The following is a 22063-nucleotide window of genomic DNA, read 5'->3' as shown; positions in this document are numbered from 1 at the left end:
ATATTTATATTGCTTTTTTTGGTCCGACCAGCCATCAAAACCCAAAGATAGACAGTTCACTATCATAGAGGACTAAGAAAATCAGCAAGTATTCACATTTAAGAAGCTGTAACCTGTGAATGTTGGCCACTTCTGTTTAAGAATGACTTGAAATAATCAGTGAATTTCAAAAAGTGCTGTAAAGATACCAACTATGAACCACAATGTCCCCAGTTAGAATCTAATTATGGGGACCTTTACTGAATCTTTCTCTACAACATTTCCACACACAAAAAATAATAAATGATTGCTAAACATTTTTTGTCAATCAACTAATCGTTTCAGCTCTAGAGCACAACAATATATAACAATATTTTCCTTTTCATCATGTAAAAGTAGGTAATATGCTGTGCATTGGGTCTTGTGTGCACCATGTCATATAGAGACTTATTTATATATATAATATATATATATATTAGGTGTTAACCTTTACAGAGTATATGCTGTTAAACTAATGCCATAAAACCACAGACTTTACTTAAATGAACCAAAGCAAGAGGCTCTTTTGTGAGATCTGTGTGAATTGAGCTGTCTAATAAAGACTGATAGAAGCACAATAGCAACAACAGCAGCTTCCCCTGCTTGTGCATATGATGCTGTCGGGTGGAGAGAGTGGAGAGATGAAATATCATGTGATCAGCAGCAGAATCCCTCCTCCTCTTTTTCCTCCTGCTCTCATCTTTGTCTGCAGAGCCAAGCGAACAAGTGTGCGCCTCCCATTACAGAGAATAGCAGAGCACCCACCCTTCCTTTTAAATAGGCTGTGCAGAGAGAGGACTGAAAATAGATCCTCCATTAATTACAGTCTCTCTGAAATATTTATCAGCCACAGCCACCTTCAAACACCACTCACTATCAGTAGGGTTTTACAACCCGTACCACAGCCCTGTTCTCGTCATGGAGATTCCCACAATCAGCCTTACGTGTTTTACTCTTGTTCTGTCTGCACAGACATATTCAGTTCATATCCCTCCTCCAGTTCTAACAGGATGAATAAAGCAAGCGTTTATGGCTGGCTTGACTATGTTGGGGTTTTTTTCCCTTTTACTTTGCTGTCCTTTTTTCCCCAAAATATTTTATTGAAACAATATGATGATAACATAGTACAAGTGGAAAACAGCCATTGTATTATGAATGTCCATTTGGTCTCTCTGAATATAACAGTAAAACAATAGAGCATCCATTCAGTTACCGTACAAACTCTCAAATACTTAAATATCATAACACTTACTCCGAGTTTACGTTTGACGATATTGATTCATACACTAATAAACATGTGCGTCATTTCCAAAAAGCTCTTCCTGTCCAGATGTGAACACTGAAAACAGCATTTCCGAATATCTTCATCTTGGCCGTAATATTCCAAAAGCTCAGTTTTCAGTGACCTGAAACACTGTTTACATGTTTACAAAAGGCGAAACTGAGAGAAAAAAAGCTTTGTTTTAAGAAATACCCGTGTAGGTGTGGACAGGGTCTTGATGCCACACCGCAGAGTGTATTCTCAATGCTGACATGTCAATGGCAGACCCAACCATTCACTTGTAATGGAAGGGTTTCCCCAGAGTGGTGGTTACGCTTACAGTGTGATCGTTGGTTTTCTCAGCAGCTGCCCTTATCCAGGGTGACAGCATCACAACAACACAATGAGTGTGTATACAGCAATATACAGTTTAAAGAACCATAGTGGTGAACCAGTGGTAGCAAGTGGTTATTTTGTAGATAACTGCGTGTGAGTCTGAGTGTTGATGTACATCTGGTATTAATGTACAGGTGTATGCGTGTCTTGTTTCCATGTCATTTCTTGTCTTTATTACGATGTATTTTACGAGCATGCGTTACCTTTTTATCTGTATCCAAATGTAAAACATGTATGTATGCAAGTGCTCATTCTGTTAAGTTCTTTATGTGAATGTCCAGTCTTTGATAGTTTGTGTGTTGAATTCATGGATGTTTGTCTCATCTTGTGTCAGTGTAATATCCTCTCACACCCCAGTGTTGATTGTCAGGAGCATCTTTTCTTCCTGCATGTATGTTTTTGTACGTGGATGGGTTTGTATGTGTGTGTGTGAAAGTGTGTGTGGTCGTATGTTTACAACTGGAAATAATATTGTTTGGTGGTCTGTTGCCTGATTTTTTTGTATTGTGGTTTGACTAAACCAGCCAATATGCATCCATGTTGAATGCCCCATCCTAAAGCCTGTCACACTGTGTCCTCTCTACCTTCTGATGACCTTACTGTCTCTTCTGCTCTCCCCTGTCATATTTTGTCTTCAACTATCCTTCTGTTTCTGTTTCCACCGACATTCTTCTCTGCTTAAATTCTCTTTTGTGCACATCTTTCCTTGTCTATAAACTCCTACCTCATCCTACCCCATTTTTGTCTGTCTTCTCCTCCAACTTCTTAATCTTCAACTCTGCTCTCTGTACACATCTCTCACTTGTTACTTCCTAACTCTCCTGTCAAATCTTCTTTTCTGGGTCTAACCCCATTTTATCCCCTTCATTTCATCTCTTTGTGTCTCTCTTCTTCCTCCCCGTTCTGTCTTCTCTCAGAGGGAACCGTGAGAGCTCCAGCCGAGCGTCAAGCAGTCGTCAAAGCAGCACAGACAGTGACATGAAGTGCCTGGAGCCACGGCCCTGGAGCAGCACCGACTCAGACAGCTCCAACCGCACCCTCCGGCCGCCTGTCACTAAGGCTAGCAGCTTCTCTGGCATCTCCATCCTTACCAGAGGGGATAGCCTTGGCAGCAACAAGGGATCGCAGGGAAGCTGTAAAGGCTCTCGATCTGGTAAGGACCGCGGAGGAAAAAGTAGAGCCGTGTTGGTCTTTCTAGTTTATGTCATTAAGCCTAGCATTAGCTAAGTTGTAACACAAGCTTTTATTATTCATTGTAATTATTGCTACTTAAGTAAAGCAAACAGCATAAAGAAATGCGTTGCCCCCAGTCATTTAGGCTAATGTAGATATAATGACAAAAAATTATATATTACCATAATGCCTGAATATGAGACAACACTAATTATAAGACAATAACATACCCACTTGTGTTATTTTTAAAGAATTTAATTAGGATAGCACTAACTTAATGGCTCAGTCCCATTTCCATGTTTTCCCCCTGCCTCTCATTTTTCAGTGCTCCCTTGCCCAGCAGAACAGAGTTACAAGGGGTAGTGGTTGAAATCTCCCCCCAATGAAGTGGAAGGGGCAAGGGATATATTGGGAATGGACCATAAAATAGTCCTGTTGGGAAAGAGCCCTCCAATATACTGCTGGTCCTGGGGCAGAGGGTCATCATCCTTGAAGCCTTTACTGTCAAAAAATTAAACAATAAAACGTGTAGCAAACCACCCTTAGTTTACCTTGTCTATTGGTTATATACTCTCACTCTCTCCTGTCAGGCTATTTGAAGTGCTCGGAATTAAATTTGTGGAGCTGGTATCACTTTCTTTTTGAGCTCCTTATTCTGTGACCCTGGTCACTTTTGACTGAGAGTCAGAGATACTTCTCATTTTCACTCATTAGGAATTTATTTCCTGTGTTACATAAACTGTGGAAAACTCCTGCAGGTTAAAGTGCACTAACTAAACACTCTGGCAGACCTGACTAGGGTCGGTATGTGCTTGAACAGAAAAAGTGTGTACAATATATTATCCAACAAAAAAGTGTTTATGTTTATACCCGTTTCTGAGAGGCCATACTTAAAGGCAGAGTGTAAAGCCAACCATCATAGAGAGAAGGAGACACAATATTTTTCAAATATGGGGATACAGTGCACAGTCTCTCCTGAAAGTCATCTGTAGCTTTGCACTTTAAAAGTGACAGTTATGCTTGAAAGTGAGAGTTTTTCATATAAAAAGTGACAGAAATTCTTGTGTGAATGTTTCAAATGTCTAGTCCTTGAATGTAATGTGACCTCCACTTTTTCAAATGGAGTATCCTGAGGGAAAAAAAATCATCATACATTCAGGCTCTTATGGTGTTGTGATTGCAAGCTCATTTAACAATTTCTGCCGGGTACAATAGGAATAATTTGTAACTATAATTAATCACGATAAACCATTTAAACTAGAGGAAGACACCCCTTACTGGAATGTTAACAGGACTATATGTATCTATCATGTCTTCTTGTGCATCACTAGGCCTGCCCCTAGTCAGTCCTGATGTGTGTCCCCCACCTGCAGCCTCCCAGTCTAGCCGTAGCCTACTTCCCTGCCCGTCACAACAGCCACAGCCACAGCCCCAGGCTCCGCCTCAGACCGCCCTGCTGCCGACCCCACAGCAACATCCCATGGGCAACCACATGATTGCTCAGGTATGTACCTCCACCACCTGCATTCACGTCAACCATGTCAGTAAAAATGTAGGCAAATGTGCGACTTACAGAGGATCATGCCATTAGAGCGTCTTTCTTATTTGCACCATCCTACTGATAATGGGTTGGTAACTGAATAAATGTTGTGCCTGAGAAGTTACTTTGAGCAACAATATAAAAGTTATTTACCTTCAATGACAACATGTACAATGACAGCCATTTCTCTTCTCGTTGATTACCTTTCATTTTGTTCAGTTTGATTGCTTTTGGATAATATTTAGAAGCTAAATATTTCCATTTCTATCCATCTGTTCATTAACAACTTTTCCTCCGTGTTCTAACCCACATCTTTCCTATATCTTCATTTCTCTTTATACCCTTCTTAACCGTCTGCTTCTGACACCCTCCCTCTCACTGGCTTGCTCCTCTATCTCTCTATACGCTCTGCCTCTTTATTTCCTCCTTCTTTCTGGTGGTGGGTGTAGCCGGTGGCGTCTCTGCAGCCCTCTCAGCCTGTCTCCTACTCCAGCCCTTCCTGCCCCCAGGTTCTCCTGCCAGTTTCTCCTCCCCAGCAGTACACAATGGTACTGGCACCTCTTATAGCTTCATCTCGTTATATTTATTTAGTTAAACTTTGCATTATTGACATCCTCTCACGTCACTTTTAGCAATTGCTGTATTTTGTTCGAAACTCTTGCACTCTTATACCCTGTTCTCATTCATATTAGGTTGATGTTTAACCATTTAACAATTCTGCTACTCTGAACCAACACTTTTCTCTTCAGGCTGTACTGTGTACTTGGTGGTATTTAATTTAAATATGTGTATATGATAAGATGACGCCATCTTCTCTGACAGAGATGTCAGCAGCAAACAGGTCTACAGCCCATTTGAGATCATGACCTACATCTTGATACATAGATATTAAAAGCTAGACACATGCAGTCATAGATCATGGCCTCTAGCTTTACATATCTTTAGAAGTTTCATAGGGACTTGTTTAAATGCACCTTTCAATGAATGGCCTGTTTTAAAAAGTGCATTGAATATCAAGTCAATGTGTGGGTTTCTGTTCCTTATTTTTTATTTTTAGTATGACTAAGGGTTCCTGCCAGTTTATGGTTGTCTTGTATGGCTAATAGTACCTGTTTAAGAGAACTGCCATTTAAGAGTTATGTGTAGTTGTTCATTATATCCCACATGCTGAATATACTCTTCATTGTGGTGGCACTAACCCACCAATGACATTGTTCCTATTCCTCCCAGGGAGAAGAGCTGGCGCCTCAATTCAGCCAGATGACGCTGAGTCGGCAGGGCTCCAGTGAGAACCCTGAGCCTCCCCCAATGTATCAGGCTCCTCCTACGGTTCTGTCCCAGCATCCCCCTCCTCAGACCAGCTACATCATGGCTACCACGGGTCAGCCTATGCCACCTCCGTCTGGCTACCAGCCTGCCACTGGACACCCCCATCCTCCACCTCCACCACCTCCTCCATCCCAGCCCGTCATGCAGGCCCCACCCCCTCCACAAGGCTACATGCAGCCCCCTCCACCACAACAGGTACATTGTTCTTCACAGGTTGTGAGTTAAAGACATGACACATTAGTTGAAATCCAGTTCTCATATGTTTTTAAGATGTGTATCTCCTAGAAAGTACAGTAGCACACCTGTGAAGCACTTAATATAATTTTGCGACTCTGGTCTTTTTAGCATACTTTGCCTTTACCATGTGATAGGTGTATTTCTCTAGTATCACTCTAACATTAATTAGCCCCAGGTCAACAAGAACTGCTGTAATACAGTATTTGGTTGTGCGACTATGACTTCTGTTGCAAGTCAGGCTTGCAGAATTCAGAGGATTCTACCTAGGGACCATTTGAATACATGAGAGGCAACACAGATAGTAATGTGTCATTGTTCTGGGGCCGACATACAGGACAACTGAAATTTATTTGAAAGGGACAATTTAATATTCCACATGTGCAGAGGATTTCCTTGTTTAGCAAGACATTATAAATGTTTCATAAGCCTAAGAAATAATTTAGAGCATTAAAAATTCACACAGGTCCTTGTAGTCAAGGAAAGAGATGGCACTTTGACTTCCACTACAGTTAAAATGTAAGCAGTTAAAATGATTGGAGGTCACATTTACTGAGGAGAAATGGCTTGCTCGGAGTCGATCTGAAGTGCAGTCCTGACTTCTGGACTTAAGCACTTGCTGCAGGATCACCATGTTGGTCGGTGCTGTAGTTGTTAGTACATTGAAGTGTGTAGATGATTATTAAATCGGTGTACAATATTAATTAATTTAACAGTATATGTGTGGTAGTGTTGTCATGATACTGGAATGTGTAAGTTCTATACAATACATTTGAAAGTTTAAATATTCAATACCATGTTTTCACAGGTAAGCATTGACACAATATTGAGGGTGTTACATTTTAGATTTGTATTAAAAGATAAGTATAACAAGGCTTGTGTACTGTGGGTTAAGAACAACAGCATGTAAGGAACAGTGGGAGGAAGTGGGAATATGTGAACACTGCAGTTGTTCGTGTGTCGCTGTTGGAGAGAAGAGAGGGCAGGAAAACACAGCTGGTGTCAGTATCAATGTGGAAAATGAGTAATGAAACAGTTTCAAATATTCAATATCGATATTTTTGACAACACTCATATATGTGGTGTAGGACATATGGACAAAATTATCATTGCACTGATGATCTACACATTATCTTATATGATGGATTTTAAGTAAAGTGTTCAAAATCCCATTGACCGTTCGATCACCGCTTCCTCCTGTCCACATGCCAAAGGGCAAGTCAAAGCTCTATATAATTTTAGCCATTTACCAGACCACATTTTCGTTTGTCTTAAAACATTTCTAGAAAGGATCTTTAAAAGGGGTCTGGTCTGACCCTCACCACCAACCACCCAAACCCTCCATTAGTACATTATTTGCTACTTTGCCAGTCCCCACATCCAAAAAGGTTGAACAGCCTGGACCTTAGAGCTTTTTCACCACTGTATTTTGTAAAATACTTGAGTTAGATTTCAAGCAGAGGACTTGAGTGTTGATGATTTTATAAAGGGATCTGTGACGTCTGGAAGTGTCTGGAAGAATTAAAGTAGTTTATTCCATCCATGTTATTTATGTGCGAAATATGTTTAAGTGTTCATTTCTCCTTTAAATTTGAATTAGTTTCCAACACGCGGACACAATCTCTGTTCGTGTCAGACTGTTCCTGCATCTGCTCCCTCAGATGTTTGCCACTGTGGAAGATCGTGTTCCTTACACCTCATATTAATGAGTGTTAATGTAAAGATTTGTTCATGAAAGAGAAGGGTGCACAGTGTGATCATCACTGCAACTTGTTAACATGTAGTTACAGAGGTGAAACTTGATTGCTTTCTTTTATGTAACAGTTGTGTGACAGTTGTCTCGCTGTTGTTAAGTTAATATAATGGAAAAAGAGAGAGACCAATGAAAGTCATTTGGATAAAGTGTACAGGGAAGTTTATCAGACATGAACATCGCAACTAAGCCACAGAACTACATTTTCTGGTTCTGTTTGTGTTATAAAATAAGATTAGAGAGATAAAGAAGTAGGGGTGTCTTGATTTTTATTGTAGATCGAAATAAGCTTTCAGTTTGGATCATTGGAAGTCAACAGCAGGATCAGTGATTCTCCCAGGAATCCTTTTTTCTCCCCACCCACCCCAACACTTCAAAGACTGCACAGCTAGCTTACCGGTAACCTTCTAACTTCCAACACACAGTTGTGTGCAAGAAGACGATCAACTGACTGGTTGGTTTTCCATTTCAGAGATCCTTCTTTCTTTTGTTTGGGAAGAAGGTTTACTGGGGACAGATTAGAGAAGCCGGATTTTGTAACAAACTAAATGTATCTTCTTTTTCTTTGTTTATTGTTTAATCCCAGCTGGGTGGTATTTTTTGTTAATCTCTGGAATCTTTAGTTTTGGTGAATATTAATTGGACTTGCCAAACTATAACCTGCAAAAAGTCAGTTGGAGCTGTCAAGCTGTTTTAAAATATGCATATTTTCTTAAAGAAGAATTAAAAAATGAGAATCGGATCGAATTGTGACCTTTAAAGTGCAATTCAAATCGATAGTGGCACAGCAGCACAGTTATAACAGCGTCACGCTGTTTCTAAGTGAGTAATGGCTTTCCTGGTACAAGGAAGTAATAACTGATTTAATTGACAATGGCTCAGGTGAGCTCTACTCTCATTAAATACATTATTTGTATTTAATAGTGTCCAGCTGTGGCACAAAGATGGAATCCCATGCATCTTTATTCAAATACAGTGTCACATCATACCTCTGTCTCCACTCTTTCTCTCCTCTTTCTTTCTACAAATTTAATAAGTTTGCCAGAAAGAACGATGTAATTTGGTACTAATTACAGGGAAAGTACACATTTCCATGAAAGAGCAGCTTCATTAAACTCTAGAAAATTATTCCTTCATCATTAGTTTATTTAAGGAAACTTTCAAATACCATAAGAGCTATCCAGTGAAGCATAAATGCCATAAAATCACAAATTAAAATGATCCTTCTTTTGTAAACCTTGAGCTCCGTGTGCGTCACCTTCACAGGCTCTGTCTCAGTCAGTCGGCTAGCCTGTCACTTTCTTCCGAATGCAGAGGCGGTGACAATAATGAGTTCTCTCACTCTCTGTCACTCACACTCTTCCTCCCCTCCCTCAGGCTCTTACTTGAATCCATAAAGTAGTTATTATAATTCATTTGAGGAGAGAGAACTAAATTGACCTGGCCATTAAACACCCTGTGGGAGACATTAGGCCATGTAATGTTGCTCTGAGGCTAAGTCTTAAAGGAAGATGGTCTGTTCCGCAGAGTTTTTAATAGGTGATGTAACTAATGTTTTTTTAAATTGGCAATCGAGTCGTGCCATATGAAGGGAGTCTGCAGTCGGCAGTATCCGGTTAAAACCGTTTGTAAATGGGTGATGTAACAGATGAGAGTAGATGTGATTGACAAAAGAGTGTTCGCTGCAATCAGATGCACATTATATGTTTTATAATGTGCTTTACTTAACTTAGAGACCATTAATGCTGATTTACTATTGTCAGTCTTACAAATAGTTTTGCCATGTTGCTGCATTGTAAAAAAACAACAACTGTTTTCTGTCTTTTTAGAGCCTTCATTTCGTGTGCTTTTATTTTGTAGTTCCAAGTTCTGACCTATGCAGACAGTGTCTTTTCATGCCTTTCATCACCCTACACACCGTCTTATGTTATCCTCATTCTTAGATCTCTATACCTGTATAAACAGCATTGGCTGGGAGAGGAAGATGCACTGTGTTGTTCGATGTGTGGGTGGTCGACGGTGTAACAGGAGTGCAAATATTGACACCGCTGCAGCCTCTAGATGGGCTGAATGTTGTCATGTATGCAGATGAAGGTGGAGGCAGGAACTATCGATCCTCCTAACATTCAACTTCCTCTCTGTTTGCTCGTTTGAAATCTCTTTTGGAAATTCTGTATTTATACATTTAGCCCAGTTGTATAAGCTGCAAGCTTCAATGTTTGACACTTACAGCTCTGGATGTTGCAGTGTTTCTCACAGATTAGGGAAGGGAAGGAAGGAAGCTCAGAATTAAGTCCGGCTTCTGTTTAGGTTAGCAATGGATCGCGTGACTTGTTTTATTTGATTATTTGATCTACCAATTTTGGATCATTATCCATCTTGAAGGTGTCCCAGTCTACTTTAATTTCAAATTGGTGAAATATCCTAGTATTTAATGTCCTCTTACTTCTGTTTCCAAAATACGTGTAACCTCATTGACGAGCAGATCTGCGCTATGTGAATAAACAAATAGCCAACCTAATGGTGATGCAAATTGCAACGTGCATTCTAGCTTGCAACGTGGCGGATGAGAAGCTTATGCCAGGAAAAACCCATCTGTAATGCAATATTGTGTTTTTAATAGTGCAAATGGAGAAATTCATAGACTATTACAATTCTGATTAAAGTCTATGGGCCATTTTGAAATTAGAAAAAAAAAACACAATTTACATCATGGATTGTGATTGCAGTTAAATAGATCACTATAATATTTTTTTAGTCAGATAGTCTACCCCTAACTGAACTTAAAATAATCATGTGGACAGATTATACTACAGATTATAAAAGTAACCCACTAGTTGCATTTAAAAGTTGAAATATTCAAAAATAGAAGAGTTGAAGAACTCAATTCTTTTACAGAAACAAAATTCACTCATTCCAAACACCAATATATAATATCATTTTTATCTAGCATGTCCGAAAGTAATTTCCTTACTGACCAGCTAAGTCTGGGGTTTTCAACATGAGTCTGTGAAAGGAGAAACCTTCGTATTCTCCCTGGGCCAAATGTGAAAGAGATTAAAGCTAATCTAAATCACTGATTAATCTTCTCTCATCTTTGTGTATGTATTTATTCTCTAAATAGTTTGTTTGTTGTTTCTCTTCAGATACAGGTGTCGTACTACCCTCCTGGTCAGTATCCCAGCTCAGGCCAGCAGTATCGTGTGCCCCAGCCCATGTCCCACCAGGTGTCTTATCCTGCCCAGCGCACACAACCCATACCTCAGCCCACACAGCAGTCAGGTCAGTCTATTTTGTTATGCTCTACTTCACTGTTCTATCATAAACCCTACCCCAGCTCTTTATAGATGAATGGATGGAGATGGATAACGACGTAAAGAATTAATATCAGTGTTTGCTATTAACACACTGTCTTTCTTATGTTTAATATTTTATTGAGATGTACACATCTTTGAACTTATTTGGAGCACCCTCCAAAATTTCTGCAGGACAAGTTAATACACTGTTTGCATCCACTTGATTTTATAACTATACTCAGACTTAAACCTGTGTATGATTCAGCAGTTGGTGTTTTTCTGGCTTTCAGGTGAAAGGTTGATTTGAAGACTTGTCTCTGCACTGCTCTGCCAAGTCAAATATGCTCTGACCAAAATAGAACTTTTCCCTTTTTTTCATGGAGAACATTGACAGATTTATCCCTCAACCTCTTTCATTTGGGATCTGTGAAGGTTGGCTGTGTGTTTATACAGTACGTGACTGATAGACAGTGTTGACAACCTGTATGGACTCTGGCTCACAGCAGAAGCCTGCCAAATCTACTTGGATCATGAACATAGCGTCAGCCAGACCATGCACCATCACACCATGACAGCTGCCCGGAGTTTTGTGATAGTGAAGATTTATACTTAAAGAAATATTAAACATGCAAACTGAGACCATTTATTGATTATTCCAGTCAGAATTAGGGCTGCAAATACTGATTATTTTAATTGTTAATTAATCTGCTGATCATTTTTGTATTAATCAATTATTTGTTTGATCCATAAAATGTTAGAAAAATGTGTAAAATGTTGATCAATGTTTCCCAGATCTCAGGATGAGGTCCTCAAAGATATTCAGTTTACTGTCATAGAGGAGTAAATAAACCTGAAATATTCACAATTAAGAAGCTACAATAATAGAATTTGTTTTTTCTTTCTCTCTTCTCTCTAAAACTATTCTTTATAATTCATTGGATCCCTATTAGCCTCCACAAAGTGGTTGCTAGTCTTCCTGTGGTTCTCATTCTCACAACAAAACAAAAAGTACTAATTAAATTTGTGCCATAGCAATCAAGTGAATAAATTTACACATAAAACACCCATTAAATTGGTCTACCTTCGCACAAAAAACAACTACCTAAAGCTATGATAATGGAAACAAAAACACAATTGTTGACACAAATAAATAAAAACAAACAAAAATGTACCAGAACTGCTATAACACTATACTATCTATAATGGTGCATTTATTATTTGTTTCACTTTTAAAACTCTTATTAACTTTTTAATCCTTTGAAGTACCTTCACAAATACTTCTATACTGCAAAACCCTTGATTTTGTGCTACTGACATCCTCTTTTTTATGAAAACAAGGTAAACGGTATACAAACCTAACAATATATATAAAGACAGTCCAGGGTTATTTGTTGGTTTCGTGTACCATCTCCAAGTCGCCTTGATTTTGGCCTTTGAGTTAAGATAACTTAGACCGCCATAACCTGTAAGTTGTTCTGGTCTGTTGGCTGAAGTCAGTTTTACTTCTGTCCTGCTGTACAAGGACTCAACTACCTTTCTACTCTTTTTCTCCTCTTCCTTTATCAACCCTCTCTAATTTCACTGCTCCACTTGTTGTTTCTTGCCGCCAGGTCTCCAGACCATGATGCCCAGCCAGCAGCCGAGCTACCAGAGCATGATGGGTGTGCAGCAGCCCCAAAACCCTGGTCTGCTCAATTCCCAGAGGGCAGGCATGGGAGGACAAATGCAAAGCATAATGGTTCAGTACCCGCAGATGACATCATATCAGGTATCGACGGCTTTAAGTCAGCTGTATAGGACATAATTAATAAAGGAAACAAAGATAACACTTTTATTGTCATTGTTAAGTAGATGGACCTTGTGTGGTGATCTAAAAACTTGAGGCCCAGCAGGATCCATAAATATGTGGCTAATCTTCTCAGGTTAAACAGCTCCATCTGGTGCACACTTCAATCATTGAATCTGACCAGTTAAATGACCCCAAAAATGTTCAGTTCCAGCATTAATCAATAATCAGTCGAGTCATACAATTGCAACAAAAACACATCAAGTAAACGGTATAAAAGTACACAAATTTGCACATTTTTTTTTATGGCTTGTTTTCTTCAGCTGATAGTTTGGATTCGGCTTGAGTTGACGTAATCAAATAATTTTAACTATATTTTATGCGTGGTGTGCCTATGGGTTGTGTGAAGCTGTTAAGCCTGTCTGTTGGCCATCAAAAAGGACTGCTTTCATAATACAGTGTAACATCTTGATATTGTTAGGAGGAAAAACAATGAGCAAAGATGGACCTCATCTAAAAGGTTGTGAATTTTATTGGCCATTTAAACAGCTGCTCAGTCCAGCACATAAACACATCACCGCACAACAAGAAGTGGCAGCTACACTTTCAGAGTATTATTTTTTAATCCAAATAATTAAATGAGAAAAGTCATGCAGAACATTGGTATGATCCTTAAACACTGTTATTAATGAAGACCGAGCCGATGATTTAACTGCTGTGTAGCTATGTGCTAAGCAGTAACAGAGGGAGCGAGCTTCCCGTCTGTTATTTTAACAGTCGTCATTCCTGCATGGAAGAAAATGTTAATACTATTCCAAACCCTCACAAACAGAACAAGCTAAAATGGACGTTTGTTTTTATTAAATTGTGAAAAAATGACAAGTTAATCCTTCTCTATTACTCTTCTTTTTTCTCTGTTTTCATTTTTCTGAAATGGTGTCTTTTCTCTTGACCCTTGACACTTGTCTAGGTACCAGTGGGAAATGAAAATCAGCAGGTGGTGCAGCAGCAGTACCAGCAGCAGGTGATGGTACCAGTCAGCCAGTCTGTTCAGGGACCCATGCCTGTCTACTACAGTGTTATCACACCCACACAGCAGAATAGCACAAGGTATGTACGAATGAATAAATATTCAAATAAATGGGGTGGCAGTAGCATCGAAAACATTTCTAATGAGCTTAAATTTATGTTTGCATTAAACATAAACTTTTGGCACAGCGATAATCATGATAGTCAGTTATGACTGTGGGAGCTTCTCCTCACATACATGACATGTATTTTCTGGCAGAGTTGTGTGGATATCATCTTGTTTGCGTGTGAATTACCTTTCAGTGTTTTTATTTTCTCTCCCATTTTGTGTGTGTGTGTCCTGCAGCCCATCAGTAGGTTACCTGCAGCCCCCCAGCTCTGAGCAGTATCAAATCACACAGTCGCCGTCCCCTTGCAACCCTCAACAGTTGCAGCAGCAATATTCAGGTGAGACATTGCATCAAGAGAGTCTTACATGGTCATTAGTAAATAGGACGAACATTACTTTAGTTTTTTTGTTTTTTTTAATTAGGTTTTCCAATTCCCTTTTCCTGTGGATGAGGGTTCACATGGTGCATTCAAATGCACCTCAAAAACTTATTTACTTATTTTCTTATATTTTCCTTTGTCGAAAATACATATGCCTACATCTGTCATTACTTTGCTAAAATCATAACAATATCCAGCAATTTTATCCATGGGTAGATTTTAACCACAAATATCTGAAACCATTTTTTTAAGAGGGGCATCTGTTTACAATTTACAGCACCAGTTCTCTCAGACTCTCTTTCATATCCGAACAAAATTGAACACTGACACTGAAGTATCGATTTTGAGTTGATTTTGGATGATGGTGATGCACCGTTCTGTTTTTGGTTCCTTAAGAATTAATTTTGTTTTTTAATTCATTGTATTTAATTTGCGACCATGCCTAGTACATTTTGCAATTCAGTGAAATCCAACTTGCAATTCTTTGAAACCAGGTGAAAGGTATTGAGGGGAAAGTTGATACAGAGGCACACAGGGTTCATGTCAAACTCGTAAATCGGGAAAAGGGAATGTTTGAAGAAGTCCTGGAAAACTTTCACAAAGAACCTCGTGCTTTCATTTGGCCTTAAGTCAACGTTGACCCATTTTGTCCCATTTACTCAGGTGTATGTTTATTTGTTGACCACAAACAGATTTTTATTTCACGCTCTGTTCTCAAACTTTCCCTGGCCTGAGACTAAATTCAATAATGTGTTGAAACTTTCAGTCTTCTTGAGTTTTACAAGATGTTGTCAGCAGTTTATTTAACATGTTTGTAATAATGAATCCAGTTCATCTTCTGGCATTTGATAGCTTAAACTGTGATACTGGCAGGTAAACCAGATGGTAATCTTGAACCAGGAAACAAGGCTTCATGGTCGTGTGAATTACAGGTTGTCTGCAGGTCATATCAGACCTTAAAGCCATTAAAATGTTTTGTTCAGTTTTGATTAGTTCATTTACTTCAACTTCAAAATCTGAAGGGTAGATAACGTGTTCAACTCCAACTCTAATGCTTACCATTGTGCTTGCTCTGTAATGCTTGCTTTGTTACTCATCTGCTGCTCTTACCTGTTGTTCAAGATAAAACCGACTACTTTTGTACTTACATTTATACTCGAGCCACAGAGAGGGAAAGTCCAAATGAGTACTTATACTTTTACAAAATAATATTTCTGGCAATGACTCTCAATTTTTCCTGAAAGTTTGAATTGTTTAATTGAATTGAATCTTTATTTAATCAGGAGGTTTCATTGAGATTAAGAGAACTGAGAACAAGAAACATTCACAGGAACACAAACAGCAAAGCTTCAAAATCTCCATTTTAAATGGAATGAAAGACTGTAATTTGAGTATGTCACCGTCAGTGGAATTACCCTTTTCCTCATATTTTTATCTTTGTGATGAATCACGGTCACATTTTCTGCCTTTACACTTACCTGCAATACATCAACCAGGAATTCAACCGGATCAACCAGAAACTGTCAGTGTTGTTTTAAAACCATCAGTAGTCACTATTTAATGTCATAAATCCCCTGTTTATCTACATGTGTGCCTGTCTGTCTGTCTCTGCTCTCTCAGGCGTACCGCCTCCCGGGCCTGGGGTGATGGTCATGCAGCTCAGCGTCCCCAATGGACCACAGCCTTCCCAGAACCCCCCTCTGGTCCAGTGGAACCCGTGCAAGTACTACAGCATAGAGCAGAGGCCCGGCAAGCCAGGAGAACTCTACAAACCTGACAACACTCCACAGGTACACGCAAATACACATGAAGGTCTTCTTAATTGGTGCCCCCTGGTGGCTGAAGATGTTATAATTTGATCATGGAAATAGTACTCATGTGTCACAGTATTTTATATCTTTCTTCTCCTTTCTTTTCCAGGCCAGTACACAACTGACGAGTCCCCTGGCCTCCCCCACTCAGTCTCCCACCCCGTCTCCCTCCGGCAGCGTCAGCAGTGTCTGTCCAGGTCTGGGACCATTACCCCTCATTTCCCAGTTTCCCCGGCCAGGAGGACCAGCTCAAGGTACAAGTGAACTCTGAACAATACATAGATATACAATAATCAATCATATAAGCACAGCCGTTCTTGGTTTTGCTCCCGTTTACTTTTTCTGTGCACACAAAAGACTGGTTTCTTTCAAACTTTGTCAGCAAATTTGTTTAAATCCATGTTAGTGCGCACTTCTCTTTTGCTTTGATTAAACAGCAGGATTATAGCAATAAAAGGCCACTCTTAAATGTGCAGTTTTATCCTAAAAAAAGACGTTTATTAGGCACTGAGCTATGAATTTTACATGCCTATAGCATTTATATCATATTTACACGCAGAAAGAGAAACAAACGGCGATAAACACATTTACAGATATTCATCAGAGGGCAGGATTGGGATAAAGGCATTTAATTGCTTAAATATGACCAACAAACGATGTAAATGGGACACAACCTTCCCACAAACACATGCAGTTGTGTGATCGTCTGAAATGTCTTTCTTCTTTGATCCCTGTTGTAGTGATGTTGTAGTGATGTTGCAACATCCCAAAATTTGAGGAAGAATTGAGAAATGAATTTAAACATATTTTCACAACCGTCACAAATCATTCCCCAAACTGCAAAAATAAGAAGCAGGTTGTTAAAACTGATTTCTCCTTTAGCTGACAGGTTAATAAACATAGACTGCTGTTACAGCTGTGTGCTTACCCTGCTCAGACCTTTTCACCCACTTCCACAGTGACCCTCTAAACAGGTCCGTCAGGTGGCTTTTGGCCCCGAGCCAGCAGGTTGTCAGTTCACCTCACCTCAGCAGGTTCACATGACAGGCACTGTGGCACCCAGTCAAACCTCGTGCACCCACACATGGCTTTGCCTCGTCCGTGTCCTTTGACCGATATTTACACACAGAGTCACAATACCTTTACTGATAAATACAACCACTGTTTGGCATGCAGGATTACACGTACAAATACGGTCTTGCGTCAGTCTAGACCCATGTAATCACCATGATGCTGGTCTTGACCGTACCATCCTCAAAACACCTGAATGAAAGAGCTACAGTAGGCCCTTTGACCCATTTCTAATGGCTTTATATTATTTTTGTCAATTTTCTTTTAACTCTCCAAATTGTGACGAAAGAAAATCTTGAATGTAAATTCAATTCCACAAACCCTTATTTGATCCATCAGCCATCCCCTTTTTGACTGCTATTTATCAGTGTAATCTTTGTTATAACACTGTTCGAATGATCCGAACAAACCCTTTAAAACACCACATTAACACAAACAAACTAACCAGTCGAGGCTGCGGTAGACACGCAATAAGCGTGCTCTGCAAGGTGAAATGACCAATTTTGTCAGTGGAGTCTGGTGGCTTTAAAGAGAGTGATGTAACAGCTGTTTATGGTTAAACAAAAAGGATCATACTCTTTTACACAAAGGTCTGTCGCTGCTGGGATCCTTTTCATACTGAACTTAGATTAACAGTCTGAGCCTGTCAGTGGCAAAAACAAACACTTTCAATTGACGTACTTTGGATCAGGTTTCATTTTTTGCAGACGTGTCATGGCCGCTCGCTGAGGCGATCTACTGGACCACTTACTCATTTAGACACCAAAATATGTAAGAAGAGAGTAAAATAAAAGATAAATAAAAAATATGGCCTGGGGATTTAAGAATACCAGAACTGCCCTTCAATGTGACCTGGTTTGATAAAAAACAAAAAACATGCTGATGTGGTTCCCCTGGTTTCCTCTTGTGGGGCAATAAAACTCTAAGCTGAAGAGTTTTCAGGATCGATCATCTAAATTTGAACTTGTAATTTATGTTGTTTAGGTGACGGACGCTACTCTCTGTTGGGGCAGCCTCTCCAGTACAGCCTGTGTCCTCCTCCACTCATGCATGGCCAGTCCTCCTACAGCTCCCATCAGGTTAGTACTGGCATAATTCAGACCTTCTACATGTTAAGCATGGGATATTGACTGGTCTTGATACTCTTTGAATCAAGCATGTGTTGCCATGTATTGCTATTGGTTGATACGGTGGTAAAACAGGTGTGAATTGAAGCTGTAATGCTCACTAGCCAATGTTGCAACTGTCCCAGCTACCAAAGACTCACACTGATTGCTTATACCCCCATCTAGTGTCTTGTTGTGGAACTGCATTTTAATAACGAGCCTCATAATATCTATGTTGTGTTCAGGGCCAAGGAGTAATGAAACACGGGGCACGGGGGAAGAAACAAACACTCAAATCTGCATCAACAGATCTCGGCACCACTGATGTCGGTAAGTTAAAGATGCATCACTACAGACCTGCGTAACATCCGTCAGTGCTGACATTGTACAGTGTTCTGCTGCAGGTACTGTTACTCTTGCAGGTGGTCTTGTATGTCAGTGGATACTAAAGACAGGGCTCCAGTCTAAGTTTTTTCACCACCTTCCCACAACTGCCCAAAGAAAAAACTAAACTCAACTTTATTGTCATCTATAGTTGGCAGTTGACTAGGAGTTAGAAGTATGAGCATTCAAAGTACGTTTACCTCCAAACTGTACTCAAATGAAGCAGAGATGTTACGTAAGCACACAGAGGACCCCACATATAACTTAATTTTGGGGCAAAGTCACCAAACTCCTGAAGAGGTTTTCATCAGATTTGATTTCCGATTCCTTACATTAACTTTTAATGCCCTGGTTACCATTGAAAGTGGTCATTCGTTTAGAAAGAGGCCTGGTCTTAGCCTGCCCACCGCCTGCTAATAGTTAACTAGCTCTCATCCTGCCGATTTCATCTTGGTTTGTGCTTCACCATGTAGCCATATCAGAGAAAAAGTAGGGTGTGTCTTTTGTCAATAGAGAGTTTACTACGTCCTATTGGATTTCAACACATCATATTTTCCTCTCACGAAGATGGCTCGGAAAATCAAGCCCGCTAACATCTTCTATCTTTCTCTGACTCTCTTCTTTGTCCAGTGGTGAGTCGAGTACTCGAGGTAACGGACCTGCCAGAGGGGATTTCACGTCCAGAAGCTGAAAAGCTCTTCAACCAGCTGTCTATGTGTGGTGCCAAGATCCAGTGGCTGAAGGAGCCCCAGGGGGGCAGAGGAGGAGCAGGTGGCTGTGGCCCCTGTCCCGGTGCAGGGCCTTCAGGTCCAGGAGCCACCGCTGGGCCGAAATGCGACAGCAGCGACCCTGCTCACCTCTACACGGTAGTGGCAGTGTTCCCCAGCACCATGGCTGCCCAGAGTGCTTCCTTCAAACTTAACAACAGCGGGGCCAGCCTCTTCAAACTGAGGGCCGCCAAAAAGAACTATGACCTGCGTGTGCTGGAGAGAGCCAGTTCTCAGTGAAAGGAAAAGAGAGGGGGAGGAAAGAAAGTCAAAGAGACAGAAAGAAAGACTCTTGGTGGAGTGGTGGAAAAGGAAGGAGGACTGAGGGGGACTGCTCTTAGTGTACAATTTAAAAACAAAACAAAAAAAAAAACTTGAGTTAAATGATGTGTCAAATGTATAAAAGGGAAGAAGGTGTGAATCATGAGGTGGCTGGTGTTTGGTTGAAAATATGATTTTGTTGTTTGTTTTTATTCATTGTTTTTGTTTTGTATTTATATAACAGAAGAGCACACAAGACACGTGAGCAGATGTTTCACTGTTGCTGTGGAATGTGTGCTGCCATTATACAAACACACACACACACACATACACACACATACAAATGAGGAGACACAGACACACAAACGCAGGCAACAGGGTCACGTAGCACATAACAAAAACACACTGGACAGTCGACCTCAGTCAAACCTTTTCCTCCTCTTCCTCCTCCCTCCACTCTCCAACCCTTCCTCCTTGTTCCTCCTTTTTCTGCCAACACTCTCCCTCCTTCCTCAACTCTCCGTCACCCAGTTGTCTCTTAATCTCACATATTTATAAATTTTCATACGCACAGTTGCGCACTCTCTCTGCTTTTCCCCACCGCTCCCCCCTCTTTTCTTGCCATGTCTCATACTGCCTCCTCTCTTTCTCTGCTCCTCTGTCCCTCTCATGTACTCTCTCACTGCTCTCTCCTCTCTTGCTTTCTGTTTGCCTTACTGCTGTTGTGGGTTTCTGTATTGCGCTGTTTTTTTTTTTTTTTTCTCAAAAGTTTTTTTTTGTTTTTTTGTTTTTTGGGATTCAATATATTTATATAAGTGATGTAAGGAATAAAAGAAATCTATATATTCAGTGATTTTTCTTTCTTTCCCCTGAGTGAAAAACTTTAGGCCTTCCTTTATCCTTTACTCCTCCCCTCTTCATCCCTCCTCTCCTCTTCCCCGGCATTTTTTTCCTCCTTACTGCCCTCTACCTCACTTCTTTTGGTCCTCTCCTCTCTCCCACAACCGCCCCACATCCCCGCCCGCTCCACCCCGACGCCCCATTGTGTTTGCGTTTTTCGTTGACAGCTGTGCAGAACGTATAAGAAGAAGTAGTTAAAGTGCACAATGATTGCATATGTCTACTGTAAATTTTATTTAATCTGTTATTTTTTGTTTGTTTTTAAAAATATAAAAGTCGAGAAAAAATCTATCAAATCATCTGTGTCATTGTGGTTCATTTGTTTGACTTTACTGAAGCTTACCGACTCTGTAGTCTGAGCTGCACAGAGCCGTAATCCACATTGTGTACAGCCGTGTCCAAAAGTCTGAGACCACTTTGAAAATGTCTGATATTGTCATATAAACCAGAACCAAGATCTAGGTGGGCGACCATCTGTCTTGACCGCTTGGGTCGAGAGAAAGAGGGAGGGAAGGGTGGGAATAGTGGGAGAGTACAGGAGGCACCAGTCGAGAATCAACTCAGGAGCTTCTTGCTGTGAGGTAACAGTGCTAACCACTGTACCACCATGGCACCCTGTGTCAAGCTAATAGATGGCACCACATTTTGTGTTATGTCACTTTTTATAGAGCGGAGAGACCCAACATTCAGCTGGTAATAAATAATAAATGCCTATACATACAATATACATACAGTAAATGTACACATACACATTGAAAGCAATACAAATATTTACATTCACATTATAAATAAATGATTACTCTATCTCAAGTGTAAAATTTATGATTAGAAACAGAAGCAGGTTGATTGAAGATAAATGAAAAGAAGTGCTCTATGATCATTACAGGGGCCTGTCTTTCTACATACGTATCCATCGTATTTGAAAACTGGTAATAAAATACTTAAATTGTATATACTGTAATATAGACTACTGTACATTTAATTTGTGTCATCGATGCTTTGTTTCCATGGCCTTCAGGGTAACATTTTTAATTTACAGCCTAGTAATCACAAAGTATTACAAAATGAATTACAGAGAAATAAAAGTAAAATAAGTTAAATACATACTGTATTAGTTAAATACAGGGGTACAATTAATGCTGATGTTTGGTCAGTTAATATATAGGAATTTTTTGAATATTTAACATTTATATCCTGTATTTGTGGTTCAGGCTGATGTAGCTGATTGTTTTGTTCTTTGGCTGAGAGGAATTTTCATGTTCTTGTGACGAGTGGGATCTCAGTCCCGCCACTGCATCCAAAAAACCCTTTATTCTCTGCCTCGGTGGCTGATTCAGTTAAAATCCCAAAACAAGACAACTCACAAATACCACAAATTGTTTACGAGTGTGATAATATTCTAACATTATGCTTCACTTCACCGAGCGAGGAGCCAGAAGCAGAGCGCTCTGTGGTTTTA

General features: G+C 40.0%; 1 protein-coding gene across 11 annotated transcripts in view; it reads left to right on the top strand.

The window, feature by feature from the left end:
* Positions 1-20900, top strand: part of r3hdm2 (R3H domain containing 2) — a 56941-nt gene extending 36041 nt beyond the window's left edge. For 8 of the 11 annotated variants that reach the window (XM_084349708.1, XM_084349705.1, XM_084349707.1 and 5 more), the window contains 13 exons: positions 2593-2828; positions 4180-4352; positions 4838-4936; positions 5619-5912; positions 10851-10986; positions 12611-12768; positions 13757-13896; positions 14162-14262; positions 15925-16094; positions 16225-16369; positions 18171-18265; positions 18538-18622; positions 19307-20900. In XM_084349708.1, the coding sequence (XP_084205834.1) occupies positions 2593-2828; positions 4180-4352; positions 4838-4936; positions 5619-5912; positions 10851-10986; positions 12611-12768; positions 13757-13896; positions 14162-14262; positions 15925-16094; positions 16225-16369; positions 18171-18265; positions 18538-18622; positions 19307-19683 (2209 nt within the window). In that variant the 3' untranslated portion in view covers positions 19684-20900. The remainder of the gene's footprint in view (positions 1-2592; positions 2829-4179; positions 4353-4837; positions 4937-5618; positions 5913-10850; positions 10987-12610; positions 12769-13756; positions 13897-14161; positions 14263-15924; positions 16095-16224; positions 16370-18170; positions 18266-18537; positions 18623-19306) is intronic. The other 3 variants (XM_084349700.1, XM_084349699.1, XM_084349706.1) reach the window with 2 other exon arrangements.
* Positions 20901-22063: the final 1163 nt, after the last annotated feature.

The sequence above is a fragment of the Pagrus pagrus genome (genome assembly GCF_965226575.1).
Source record: "Pagrus pagrus genome assembly, chromosome: 3".
NCBI classification, from domain to species: Eukaryota; Metazoa; Chordata; class Actinopteri; order Spariformes; family Sparidae; genus Pagrus; species Pagrus pagrus.
This window is presented reverse-complemented; position numbering and strand designations above follow the sequence as displayed.